The following is a 14,653-nucleotide window of genomic DNA, read 5'->3' on the forward strand; positions in this document are numbered from 1 at the left end:
CCCCAATTTCTAGAATTAAATGTAGTAAATAAATATGAAACATTTAGCCTCTTACCTCATTCTTAATTCTAGTGACTTCCAGAAGAAAAAAATATTATAGCCCTTAGCATTTTTGCTTTTATAAAGAACAAAACGCAGGGAACTGAAATGACAGCAACAGTTTCTTCATCACCTTATAATCTCAATGCTGTTTGATTTCTAGTGACACGCTAAATAAACTTCAGCCCAGTTGATATCGAAGTTCAGAATGATTGGTTGATGTGGCAGTGGCTGGTTCTCCCTAGTGCATTTTCACAGATTGAAACCCAGGAAGGACACATAATATGTGTATTTAGATAAGGCCATTGCGTAAAGTACAAAGTTTTATGATGGACTTATTGCTTTATGAAATGCAGCATTAAGGTGGAAGCATAGAGATTATGTAGTGATAAGTGGTTTCACCCACTTTTATTAACAGTAATTTATCCTGATCTTTAGGTTATAAGTTAACTGTGTGTTTGTGTTAAGTATAGCATTTTATTAACAAAGGGGGGATTTCTTATATTTCAAAAGATAAATTTTGACTACTTCTTATGTTCTATTTTTCAGAAGAATAATATCACTAGAAATTGTTTTAAAACTTTAAATAAAGCACAATCTCAATTTTGTAATAAAAAGTTACACTTCTAAGTATTTATCCTAAGGAAGCAAAAGGACTAACATCTCTTGTACACTAACATCTCTTGTATAGATATAGATATATAGGTAGATAAATGTAGGGATGTCTAATACAATTGTTTATGAAGAAACATGATATGAAAAAGAAGAAATAAAGTCAATTTTGGAAGAATTAATAGGTAGCCCTTAAAAATTAATAGGTAGCCATTAAAAATGGTAGCTTAGCTCTTTTTTTTTTATGGTTTTGATAGATTGTTTAATAAAATAGCTACAGGAAAAAAGTCTAGAGCATCATATTATATTCTCATCTTTGTAGAGCTACCCCAAATTCCTCATGAAATTATCCTCATTTAATTTCAGTTTTCAAATTAGAATTTTATCTTCCTTACATTCCTTAGGGAGCCCCTAAATAATTACTAAAATCTGAGCTTATCAGCAGGGGGAGTTAAAAATGAGAATCATCTGTCACAGACTTTAATCCAAGCACCCTAAGTAGCTTAGCTCTTAATGGTTGCCTGACTCCCTCTGTATGAAAATCAAATAAATGTAGCCCATCCCAACATTTGGCTGTTTCTAAGTTTTTATTACAGTGCTATAATGAGTACTTTCTGAGCACTTGTACAGCATTTACTTGTATTTCTTACCCAAATTATCTTTTCAGATTTTGTTTGAATATTAAATTTATCTTTATTTTGCAATCCATTGTGGTTGTCTCAAGTGTGAAAGTTATATGTGCTCGTTTATTTTTATTGCAAATTTTATTTTTAAAACTGCCACAACTTTTTGGGACATTCAGATCACCAGAGTATATAGGTCAGGAGAAAGTTCTCACTTTGTTATACCAATTCCATGCACTTAAATTTTGATTTGTTTGGGTTATGAGAATGTTTTTATCTTTGAAATCTGCTTTCTTATTTGTTATAAATTTTGTTCAGCTTTTATACTCTAATTCAGAGTTGTCTTTATTTTCCCTTAAAAACATATGTAATATAGTTGTCTAAGATCTCAAAATAGAGTTAAGTTGCAGAAGAAAATGCCTTTAGGGTACATTTAGTACATCATATTTTTATATTTCATGATAAAAAGGAAGGAAGCAAGTCTTGCTCTAAATGTTAGTAAGACTTGGTCTATTAATGTGGCAGAGCTTCTCTCCCCTCTTTTTTTTTCCTTTTACCCCATAGACTGTAGCCCACTAGGCTCCTCCATCCATGGAATTTTCCAGGCAAGAATACTGGAGTGGGTTGCCATTTCCTTCTCCAGGGCATCTTCCCGACCCAGGGATCAAACCCAGGTCTCCCGCATTGCAGGCAGATGCTTTACCCTCTGAGCCACCAAAGAAGCCCCTTCTCTCCCCTCTTAAAAATGCTTTGTATTTGTTTTCAATACACTGGAAAAAACATTTTTTTTGTTCATCTGTGTATGTTGGGAAGAACACAAAATAGTCATTTTCTTAGTAGTATGTATTTGATTTATGACAGCCTTTTTGAAATGAGGTTTTTTAAAGCTACTACAGGATTATTTTCATTGGTGTAGATAACATTGTGTGGTTACATCGATTTTAGTAAGTATTATTAGGTAAAGTAAAAGAAAAACAAAACTGTCCTCGTCACTGAAATAAGGGACTTCTATGTGTTAAAAAGCATATTTGCAAATAAGGTTTACATAATACAATACTAAACTTTTTATATTGGACCATTATTGTGTATATGTAAATAAACTACCTATATCTTTATAAGAAAATGTAGCAATTAAAACTTCAACTTGAGTTAGGCTAGAAGTGGTTGACTAAACTTGATGGGATTCTCTAATAATAGTTACCTTAATAACATGTCAGTTGCAAAATTGAAATCTTTCTTTGCTGTTGGGTATTTTTCATTACAGACTCTCACTAAGATACTTGAATATAGTTAAGTAATAATTAAAATATAATTCTGAAACTTCATTGAATTTATCTGTGAATTAGCAATATAAAAAATAATTTCATTATAGTTGGATTAGGCATTCTGAAATGGATATGCAAGTATCATCTACAATTGTAAGGAGACTAAAATATTAGGACTTTTTTCTTTTTTAAGAATAAAAATTTTCTAGCCAAGATGTGGAAGCAACCTGTGTCCATTGATTGAGGAATGGATAAAGGAGATGTGGTACATATATACAGTGGAATATTATTCAGCCATTAGAAAGAATGAAACAGTGCCATTTATAGCAACATGGATGGACCTAGAAATTATCATACTGAGTGAAGTAAGTCAGACAGAGAAGGAGAAATATCACATGGCATCCCTTATATGTGGAAACTAAAAAGAAATGATACAAATGAACTTACAAAACAGAAAGAGACTCACAGAAAATGAGCTTATGGTTGCCAGCCGGAAGGGGTAGTTCGGGAGTTTGAGATGGACATGTACACACTGCTGTATTTAAAATGGGTAACCAACAGGGACCTGCCGTGTAGCACATGGAACTCTGCTCGAGGCAGTGTGGCAGCCTGGCTGGGAGGGGAGTTTGGGGGAGAACGGATACACGTATATGTGTGGCTGAGTCCCTTCGTTGTTCACCTGAAACTGTCACAGCATTGTTAATCGGCTGTACCCCAATACAAAATAAAAAGTTCAAAAGAAAACAAAAAATAAAATTTTCAAATAGTCTTCCTTCTCCCAGCATTCCCAATATCCATAGAAACTGAAGCTCAGAAGAATAACGTGATGTATTCCTGTCAGTATCTGGTAAGTTGCAGGTAGACTCTGGTCTTTGGACTTGGTGCTTGCTCCGTCAGCGCACTTGTCTCTGGAGACTTCCTGCTCCTGACTTGTCTCTGGTTCACGCCTTCATCCTGCATGGGTACTGAGGGTTTTTTTGCCTTTGCTCAGCGAACCCCAGAGAACGGGAGTATGAGTTCACAGATGCAGTGTTTGTCTTCATAAAAGAGTTAGAAAGGCTGAAAGTGAAAGTCACTCAGTCGTGTCCGACTTTTTGTGACCCCATGGACTGTAGCCCACCAGGCTCCTCTGTCCATGGAATTCTCCAGGCCAGAATACTAGAGTGGGTAAGCCATTCCCTCTAAGGGATCTTCCCAATCCACGGATCAAACCCAGGTTTCCCTCACTGCAGGCGGATTTTTTACCCTTTGAGCCACTAGGGAAGCCCACAAAGGCTGAAAGGAGAAGTAAAGTAGAATTGAGCCATGATTTGGGAGACACAGTTTCAAGGCCTCGCTTTTAATTGTGTTACTTGCTTATAAGGCCCAGCATTTAAGGAACCCCAAGACACAGAACAGTTTATCTGTCACTTTAGCCATTTTTAAATGAATCCATTTAGAAAGGTCTTATAAAGTCCTTTTATTAATAAAGGTATACACATAAATATATATATAAAACTTGTATATACACAAAAACTATTTTGAGTAATAAAATCCTAACATCATGGGAACCCACTCCAGTATTCTTGCCTGGAGAATCCTTTGATAGTATCTCTTTTTTGTTCTAAGAGTAATAGCATTAGGTTTATTCATATTTTCTATTATAGTATATTCAATTTTCTTAACTGATACAGTGTTCTGTGTAAACTATATAAAATAGTAATATGTAACTAAATATTGTCATATAACTAGGTAGTTATTGCACAAAGTTTTTATGGTCTCATGTCACAAGAAGTTTATCTTTACTGTTAAAGTCCATATGAAATGTGTGACTGTATTAGAAATATGGAATTGTGCCCATTTACACATCCTTATGATTTATAATTTCTTCAAAATAAATGTAGCATCATACTTTTTCAGTCTATTCTTTGAAGTACAACCAACTTAAGTATTTTGGTTTTCAATTTGTAGAGCATATTTAAGTTATAACACCCATTTGGTTTTTGCCTCCCATAGCAATTTTTCATAAACACTTCATTTTATCTGAATTATCAGACTTAGAGAGATTTATTGATTCATAATACATGGTCATGATTAATAACAAGTAGATCCAGGTCAGGAGCATAGAGGTTTTTTCTATCCACTCCTCCTTCCATTTATACCAACTCTTGTAGACCTGCATTCTTAGTTACTTGTGTTAATGGAGTGTGGTAGAAAGGAGGATAATTCAAAAGTTGGCTTTAGTATACATACTTTAATCTTTAAATATTAATATGTATGTGTGTGATATGTGTTTTGGTAATTGGTTAACAAAATTAACTGTCTAAAGTTTCCTGACTTCAAAGAATCAGTTTAAATAATAGATATTGCTTACATAATGCCCATTAATATGTGCCAGACACTGTTCTAGGCATTTTGCATATAACCTCAATTAATATCCATAATAGCTCTCTTAATGATACTTTATTATTTGCATTTTTGCAAACTAAGGTACAGAATATTGAGTGCTTTGCCCAGGGTCACATAGCTAGTGATAGGGTCAGGAATTAAATGAAAGTTCTCTGGCTCTGGGGTCCATGTTCTTTTTTTAAAATTTATTTTATTGAAGTATAGTTGATTTACAATGTTGTGTTAATTTCTACTGTATAGCAAAGTGACTCAGTTGTGTGTGTGTGTATATATATATATATACACACACACATTCTATTTCATATTCCTTTCCATTCTAGTTTTTCACAGGACCCTGAATATGGTTCTCTGTGCTATGCAGCAGGCCCGTGTTGCTTACCCTTTCTATACATAGTAGTTTGCGTCTACTAACCCCAAGCTCCCAGTCTAGCCACACTCCTCACCTTGGCAACCGCAGGTCTGTTCTCTGTGTCTGTGAGTCTCTTTCTGTTTGATGGATAGCTTCATTTGTGTCACATTTTAGATTCCTTGTATTAGTGGTATCATATAGTATTTGTCTTTCTCTGTCTGACTTCACTTAGTATGATAACTTCTAGGTTCCTCCATGTTGAAGCAAAATAGCATTCTTTTGTTCTTTATTATGGCTGAGTAATATTCCGTGTGTGTGTGTGTGTGTGTGTGTGTGTGTGTGTGTGTGTGTGTGTGTGTACACACCACATTTTCTCTCTCTGTTCTTCTATTGATGGATATTTAGGTTGCTTTCATGTCTTGGCTGTTGTAAATATTGCTCTGTGAACATAGGGGTACCTGTATCTTTTCAAATTATAGTGTTCTCTGGATATGTTCCCAGGAGTGGGATTGTAGGATTATACAGCAGCTCTATTTTTAGTTTTTTGAGGACTCTTCACACTGTTTCCATAGTGGCTTCACCAGTTTACATTCCTACCAGCAGTGTAGGAGGGTTCCATTTTCTCCACACATGGCTCTATTTTCTTGACCACTGTATTCTGACTTGGTGGAAAGCAGCTGGGGAAGTTGTAATGTTCATAAAGCTGTGATAATAAATTAAAAGTATATTATTCCTGTGAGAAAATTTAGTGTAAAATTTTCCCTGAGTTTAATTTTCAAATGATTTATAACTGTATCTTTATCTTCCCATAGATATGATCAGTTTCAGTATGCATTTGATACACATTTATTGGCTTTCTTTTATGTGTTAGGCATGCACTAAGTTTTACTGGATCATCTCATCTAGTTTGCAGTCATCCTGACAAAAGTATCCAGGATCACTAAAATGCAAGTTCCACTATGGTGGGAATCTTATCCGCCTTGTTAACTGCTGTAACTCTAGTGCCTCGAACAGTGCCCAAGATGTTGGAGTACTCAGTAAATGTTTTGGAATAAAAATTGTACTATTAGTCTTAACAGAAGGGACAGTCAAAACTTAGAGAACTTTTACTACTGTGTGTGTCATGTATATGAAAAGTAGCAGTTGGGAGATAAGCCTGGATATCTGTTACCAAAACCCATGCTCTGGTACAGCATGGCCTCTTATGCAGATGAATTGGGATTCAGTCCTGTAAGCAGTGAGGGGGCACTGGAAGTTTCTGAGACAGGGTTGGTGTGATAAAAGCAATTTTAGGAATGCAGAGATGTATCCTGTAAATTAAATTACATGTGTCATGTAAAGGAATGCGAATAGGGGAAAAGTCAGACCATTGCACCAGTCTGGTAGGAGGCAGAGAGGTTGGACTAATAATAGTATCTGAACAAAGAACAAATTTGAGTACCATTTTAAGGTGGAATTGACAGAATGTATTGGCTTAATTTGAGCAGAAATTGGAGGAGGTAGATAATTAAGAGGTTTTGAATATAGGTACTTGGATAGAAAATAGAAACAGGGCAATTAGTAACCAAAAAAGAGGTATCAGGAGATATCCCTATTTTAAAAAAAAACAAAACTTTTTTTCCTTTTTCTTTTAAGGGCTACTTATGACCAATGACAGTAGCAACGAAGTAATCAAATAATTGAAGATAATATCACTAAAGTTTGGGGGAAAGATAGGAAAAAATGTCCTGCATATTGGGAAAAATACCCTGCAGATAGGGAAAAAAAATCACCACTTTTTAATTTTTTAAATGTTTGGTATTAACCACAGTAATTAATTGAACAGTTTTGCTTTGTCCCCCTGAAAATAGCCAAACCATCGAGCATATTATTAAACTAGTGGAAGAGCATGGCAGTGATATCTGGTGGACTCTTCCCCCGGAGCAACTTCTTCCAAAAGAAGTCTTATCTCAGGTACGTTTCCATTGGACTTAAACAGCCTTTGTGCGTATTCCATGATTTAATGACAACACGAGAGGTTCCTGGGAGTTAAAAAGTAGTGATGCTATCATGTCAAGTTCATGAGTTTAGTCATCATAAACTAGGAGCCAGAGCAGTTTGAGAGTAGACAGTTTGATTTCACGAGAGAAGCTGGGTGTCTGTGGAGCAGCAGAGGCTGAGGGGGTCGGCTGTCTCCCTGGGGGCCAGGACTGACTGCAACTGCTCTGTTGGCTGAGTAGAGACACGTGTGATGTGGGAGAACAGTGCCTAACACTGGTGGATCTGGGCCTTCACAGGACATGAGTTCAATGGCATCGCACATGGAGAGATCCAAACTGGAAGATAATTGCAAGACAATGAACACAATTTGCATTTACATTAATACATGTGTGGGTGGCCCCCGCCACTTGTACATGTAGATGAAGCAGTGAAGTAGTTGTCCCTAATGGCAAAATACTTAAGAAATGTCAGTGTAAAATGTGAATTTAATGGTTGTATTTCATTTTCTTAAGACTTTTTTTGGATATTAATTATAAGTATCATGATCTTTGTGTAAGTAAAATGTTTTTATGTTGTCTTATTAGGTTGGTGGTCCCGATGCTTTGGAGTACGTGCCAGGTCAGGATATTTTGGACATCTGGTTTGATAGTGGAACTTCATGGTCTAATGTTCTCCCAGGTAATCTAAAACAAGAGGTCTATTGCCTGTCAGGCAGTTTTGAAAATTAATGCTATCAGAAGAAATCTCTAATCAAGAACTTTTTTTTTTTTTTTGCTTTTTTTGGAAGTATATCTCCTACTATAGTATAATTTTAAACCTGAAAGAGCCACTGGCAATCATTTAATCCAGTGTCTTCTATGAAATTTTATATAGAACCACAATATAAAAGATAAATAAAGGTGGGAATTTTCTTCTTCCTCCCAGTCAGCTCATTCCCTTTGACCTCCTTGGCAGCCCCAAGGTACTGAGTTCTGTAAACCAAGTGTGGAAATCACTGAAATAGCCTGACCCCATCTCATTTTTCAGAAAAGGACGTGAGATTGAATTGGAATCACATTAGTTGGTGGTCACACAGGTTAGTGTCAGAGTAGAACTCGGGCACCCTGCTTTTTCGTTCTTATTCTTTGGTATTCCATTACCTTCTCATAGCTTTCTCCCCTCTTGCCACAGACAACTGACTGGTTTCTCCTTGCTCATGGTTAGGGTGAGCTTTTGACTCCATGGATAAAGAGGAAGGAGAGATTAGGCAGGGATCAGAAGGGAGCAGTAGCAGGCACACAAAGGGTGCGTTTAGATGTGAGCCGATACCTTCAAGGATACTAAGGGAAAGGGGAGAGGTAAAGTGTCCTCACCGAGAGCTTACAGACAGGTACCGGGAGGTTACAGGGATGAGGCGGTTTCCTTTCTGGAGCAAAGGAATGTGGGAAAACGCCTTGCATGCTCCGCTCACCATTGCTTCTGAAGGAATTGAGCAGGATCGTGGTCAGGTTTTACTTGGGGTATCCTTCTGGTAGTAGGCCTCATTATTGAGAGGACATTAGCGTGATTCCTAGCAGGTAAATGTGTTCCGCTATTTGCGCCTTTCTTTCCGCCTAGGAAATTTGAGAAGTAAAATACGCATAAATTCATGTTCACTCTGTTTTATAGCTAAAGTGTACATAAAAATTCATAATCAAATATAAGTTAATGTATAATATGATTTTTATGTAGTAATGTTCATTTGTAGTAATGTTTAATAGCAACAATATTAAATAGTTTCCAATGTTGTACTCAAGAGAAAATATTGCCAGTTTAGGCACTTTGTTTTCCTAAATAATATTGAAAATGTAAGCAGATAACACTCCATAAGGTTGGTAGGTAGGTTAAGTAGTGTTATAAACAGGAAAAAGAGTTACCTCCTACTGTGTTTGGGGTAACATCCTGCATTTCAAAATTGCATATGCCATATATGAAATAGTGCTTTTGAAGTATTTTTCAAAGTTTATTAGCTGCTTCAGCCTTGATGCGATAATGTTGATTGTAAAAACTCCCCTCTAGAGTTACTCTGAGAATTAAATGACAACAATAAAGTTATTAGATACTCAGCAAATAACTGCTGAATTAATAAAAATAGTAGTTTATTTTCACTAAAGATTTAACTGGTAATACTGATAATTGACAGTCATTATGAATTAGTTTCTAATTTAGATAATATTTTAGCTGTCTGTTGTTTGATCATACTGCAAAATTTATTTTCTTTATCTTGGTTAATAAATTGACAGTAAAGGTAACAGCTGAGGTGAATGTAGTGTGGCCATTGGGTGGAGGATGACACAAGAAATAGGCAGCATGATTACTTTTAATATTTTAATAAGTATTCATTTCCATTTTTTTAACTTTAATTGACTTAGATTTCTGTTTGTTTGTTTTTTTTTTCCATATTTATTTTGGAGGTACTGACCAAAGAGCAGATTTGTACTTGGAAGGAAAAGACCAGCTTGGGGGGTGGTTTCAGTCTTCTTTATTAACAAGTGTGGCAGCAAGGAATAAGTCACCTTTTAAGTAAGTATTACACCTGGGCTAAACGAGTGAGCATACCTTGAGTATTCCTGCTGAGTACTTGCCAGTGTGAAATAATATGTGCTGAGTAATATGTATGTGATAAAACACTGCCCTTAATTAGTTTACAGGCTTCAATCTCATGAGAGAAATAAGTTTGAAGTAAAAAAAAAAAAAAGACACAAAGGAGACAGTAATACAGAAAAGTTCTTTCACTCTGATACAGATCATAAGTCCCAGAAGTAAAACCGGCATTGACTGGCGTAGTAGAGAAACCCACGGAGAGCTTGACCTTTAAATATGGTAGACACGGATAGATGTAGAGAGGATATTCCAGTTTCACTAGGGACAGTCTTGATCAGATACCCTTATATTTGTAATTTCCGCAAGTGGCTAATGAACTGAAACATTTTTTTAGTGAATTTTATTAAATTTGGGGTTCTTATTTGGTTACAGATAATAGCTTTTCCTTATTCAAATATGTGGATTCTACCCAGAAGGATTCTTAAATGGCTTAATATTTTTGCCATCTCAAAATGAAAACTCTTCTCAGAGTAATTGGCATGTTTATGTTTCTACTATAACATGCTTTTAAAAGTCGATGGAACAGATATATTTCTCCAATTGCCTTTTTGAACAAAGATAATTTTGTGGTGATAATTTTTTTTAAGACATACTTTTTCTGGTTAGTTTTAATGATCAAAATCAGTACATTATAGATGATCAGAAGACAATTGTTTAGTGAATGTAAGCATAAAAATATTTTCTGTGTATAGAGAGCTTAGTATTTAATAATCAGGATAAATAAGCAGCTTAGAATTCTACTTTGAAGAAAAAATTTCATATATAATCTGTCAAGAAAAATTTTTTATTTTTGTGTCAAACTAAGATACTCTTTTTAAGCTATAAGTCATCTTCAAAATGTCCATCATAATTGTGTTTATTAGTATAGTAGCTCATTTGTCTTCTTAGGGCAGTGGTTGTTCATGGATTTACCCTTGGAGAAAAGGGAGAAAAGATGTCCAAGTCTCTTGGGAATGTCATTGATCCTGATGTTGTCATCAATGGAGGACAAGTAAGTGGTTCCCTAAAAACTCATTTTATTTTTGTTTTAAGGCTTTTAATTTGGCAGCAAGACCCTTAATATAGTTACTTCAATGTAAAAAAAAAACCTCACAAAACTGATTTTTATCCTCGCAGCAAATGCTTTACCATGTTTTAAATCTAGACTCTTTAAGTTTTGTGTGACTTTTTTGAAAATGTGAAGGATTGGGATTGTTGTGGCTTTTTTGACTTATTTCAGGTCTGAATCTCCAGTTAGGTTCACGCTATCCCTTTTTTAATGGTCTGAACTTTAAAACTTTATAAACTATGGTTTTACAGTTAAATAGAAACAGTATAAGAAAAAAAATGAGACAGCAACTTTCATTCTTGGACATTATACACTTTAAAGCAACTCATTAAAGAATATCAAATCTGGGGCTGCTGGTAATTTGGTTTATTTTGGAGTTGCTTTCAGAAAAGATACTGCTTATCTGTTCTTTAACCCTGTCGGCTTTTAACTGCCCTCCTAGAGTCCAGTAATCACATCTCTTGGTCAGAGTAGCCTGGGCATACCGGGGGGAAGCACCCCTCCCGCTCCACCCCGGCCCCTCCCCCACCGCAGGGCATCCAGGGCAGTACTCTGACTGCCCGCCTGCTGTAGTAGCTGTTTACAGATATCCAGGGAAGACACTGCACCAGGCCGCAGGCCATACTCCCCCTTTTCCAGTTTCGTTGTTTTTTTAGATGCAGCCGGATCTCTGAAATTGTTAGCTTATTTCATTACAATACAGGTACATTTTATGATCATGTTGTATTCAAGCATTTCAGAATAGGAGTCTTACCTAAAACACCTGTTCACTAAATTGTCATCAAAAGCTATTTATTGGTATGTTTTTTTTTTCCCTCAATGAAAAGGATCACAGCAAAGAGCCCCCCTATGGTGCTGATGTGCTTCGCTGGTGGGTTGCCGAGTCCAACGTCTTCACTGAAGTCACAATTAGTCCATCTCTACTGAATGCTGCCAGAGATGACATTAGCAAGGTCGGATCACTCCTCTTTCTGTTCCTTACTACTCCTGAATGAAAAGTTTACTGAGTCCTTGTTAAAATAATGAGGTGCATTTTGTTGGCACTTGCACAACTGAATGAAAATGCGTTCTCCACATGTTGTGAGCTTTAAAAAATATCGTATGTTAATTTATTTGTTTAGAAATATAAGTGGTAATGTTAACATTTTTATATACTGTCTTTTTAATATTATATATAATTACACTAATTTTAATATACTTTCTGTGTGCTCAATGACCATTCACATTTATTCCATTTATTTTTACCTACACAACATTCTCATCTACACTGATGAACAGACTGGGCCACTGACAGGTGATTTGCCCTAAAATTTTATAGAAATATAAAGAAAACTCAGTTTTTATTTATAAATTACAATGGTTGTTTCTATAACTGGGCTTTTGAAATGAGATGGTGTTTTTTTTTTTTTTTGCACTTAAATAGTCTTATTTAAAAGGAATGATATAAAAATAAAGTATTCCATTAGGAAGGTAACATGAGTTGGATAAAAATTATAGAAAAATAAAACAATTTCAGTAATAATTGAAGGACTCATATTTTTTGACTGCATATTTCTTTTTTCTCAATGTTTATAGCTTAGGAATACACTCCGCTTTCTTTTGGGAAATGTGGCTGGTTTCAACCCAGAATCAGATTCCATCCCTGTCAACAGCATGCATGTCATAGACCAGTACATGCTGCACTTACTGCAGGATTTGGCAAACAAGGTGAGTGAGCATTAATACGCTTTTGGAGGTAGCACAGTTGTGTGTTGAAATCTGGGGTACATGTTGAGTGGAACCAACTTTGTTAGAAACAGTAACTAAAGCACTGAGGAAAGTTATACTTGATCAGTTCCGCATGTTCCTAGGTTGACTAGGTATGAAGTCTTAGAATTCTTCTGGTTTCTCAGAAAAGACGAGAGTAGTGCCTGGTGGCAAAAGTAGGCCAGGCTTCTCCTCAGACCACATTTTCCTCTGAAAATCAGCTCCATGTATAAGAAGGAATAAAGTTGAGATGTACTTTTATTTGTCTGCAGATGTATAGAAATAGCCATCTCAAAAGTACAGCAGTAACTGAAATGACAGTTCTTATGTGTCTTGTAAAATACTCTCTCATATATAAACACAAGTCATTTGTATTTTCTCAAAAATTGGAATTGCTTCCACTTAAGTCAGAGTTGTACATATAGACTTTTGCCCAGTTTTATTTTTTTTTGTATAAATGAGGGAACATTGGTAGCTTTTATCCTTTGCTGTTTTAGAATAGTGCTGTTTCATCACTTAAAACTTGATCTTTTCATTTGATGCCTGTTCTTTTGTAGAGTCCAGGGTAAATTATTCTTTTTTTTTCTGAGGATAGTAGCCTTTCATATCCAGAAATAACCTTTCAAAGATCCTTAAATGCTCTCGCATTTTTCCTGTTGTGTGTTTGTCTGCCTTTGAAACGTATTTTTGAAAAGGAACATATTCTGCTCATGACGACTTGCATTTTTATTTGCTTATCCCAGCTTCCAAATTTATTTTGGTTTTGTTCCCTAGATTAATGATTCATATAAGCAGTATGACTTTGGAAAGGTTGTTCGGCTGTTACAAGCATTTTATACCAGGGAACTCTCCAATTTTTATTTCAGCATAATCAAAGACAGGTATGTATGACTGAACATTCAAATGCTTAACAAACAGTGCTTGACTGTCTACTCTGCTTGGCAAATGTTGGAAAGCAGAGGCCAGCAGTGGGGGGCCTGGGCCATTATTAAGAAGTTGGATTCTTGAGTCAAGTCTGATTGGGCAATTTCACCCTGCTACTTGCTAGTTTGATGAGCTGAGGCAACTTATCCTATAATCTGTTTCTTTAGTCATAAAATGGTGATGATAATACCTATCTCAGAAAGTGGAAATGAAAAGATACAATATGAGTAGCATACTCAATGCTGTGTTTGACAAAGCAAGTCCTCAATAAGTAGTAGCTGTGACTGTGAGGGCATGAACACAGTGCTTGTTTTCAGGAGTTTGCTGGCCTTTAGGTGGGAGAAATAGTCAGGTAATTATGAATATAATAGCATCATATAACATCAGTGATGCCCTTTTAGAGGCAGGCTGCATGCTGTCTTCATGTTTTGCTCCTGTAGTAACTCAGCCAGTGTGAAGTGCCCGCCCTACTCATCAGCACGTCAGGGACCTTCTACTGGGATTACAAATCCCAGTCCTTCCCTTGACGTACTGATAGGGTCATAAGGGTGGGGTGCCTGCATGCTTGCTAAGTCGCTCAGTCGTGTCCTACTCTTTGTGACCCCATGGACTGTAGCCCACAAGGTTCCTCTGTCCATGGAGACCCTCCAGGCAAGAATACTGGAGTGGGTTGCCATGCCCTCCTCCAGAGGATCGTCTCAACCCAGGGATCAAACCTGGGTCTCCTGCATTGCAGGCAGATTCTTCTACCACCTGAGCCACCAGGGAAGACTGTAGGCCTGGGGACTAGAATCTTAAATACCATCAACTGACGTACTCATTTTCCGTTCACTAAGTTGTCTAGATTCTAGCTATTATCGATCTGTAAAACAGATTGGACATAGCATAGCTCTGAGTTTTTGAGGAGGTGAGCACACCTGGAAGGAGTCAAGTGGAATAGAGGATGTAGTCAGAAGCGCTGTATGATGGAATATTTTATCCTTTAATTAGAAGACAGTTAGAGCCATAGGCTTAGGCATCGTCAGAATAAGCTCAGCCTGAGGCCGGTCCCACCTTG

General features: G+C 36.3%; 1 protein-coding gene across 1 annotated transcript in view; it reads left to right on the forward strand.

Annotated features, from left to right (window-relative positions):
* Positions 1-14,653, forward strand: part of IARS2 (isoleucyl-tRNA synthetase 2, mitochondrial) — a 44,299-nt gene that overhangs the window by 22,121 nt on the left and 7,525 nt on the right. Inside the window, exons 13-19 of the mRNA XM_055581926.1 lie at positions 7,127-7,229; positions 7,841-7,934; positions 9,689-9,797; positions 10,767-10,869; positions 11,754-11,879; positions 12,502-12,633; positions 13,447-13,553. Coding sequence (XP_055437901.1) covers positions 7,127-7,229; positions 7,841-7,934; positions 9,689-9,797; positions 10,767-10,869; positions 11,754-11,879; positions 12,502-12,633; positions 13,447-13,553 — 774 coding nt within the window. The remainder of the gene's footprint in view (positions 1-7,126; positions 7,230-7,840; positions 7,935-9,688; positions 9,798-10,766; positions 10,870-11,753; positions 11,880-12,501; positions 12,634-13,446; positions 13,554-14,653) is intronic.

This window comes from Bubalus kerabau, chromosome 5, assembly GCF_029407905.1.
Source record: "Bubalus kerabau isolate K-KA32 ecotype Philippines breed swamp buffalo chromosome 5, PCC_UOA_SB_1v2, whole genome shotgun sequence".
NCBI classification, from domain to species: Eukaryota; Metazoa; Chordata; class Mammalia; order Artiodactyla; family Bovidae; genus Bubalus; species Bubalus kerabau.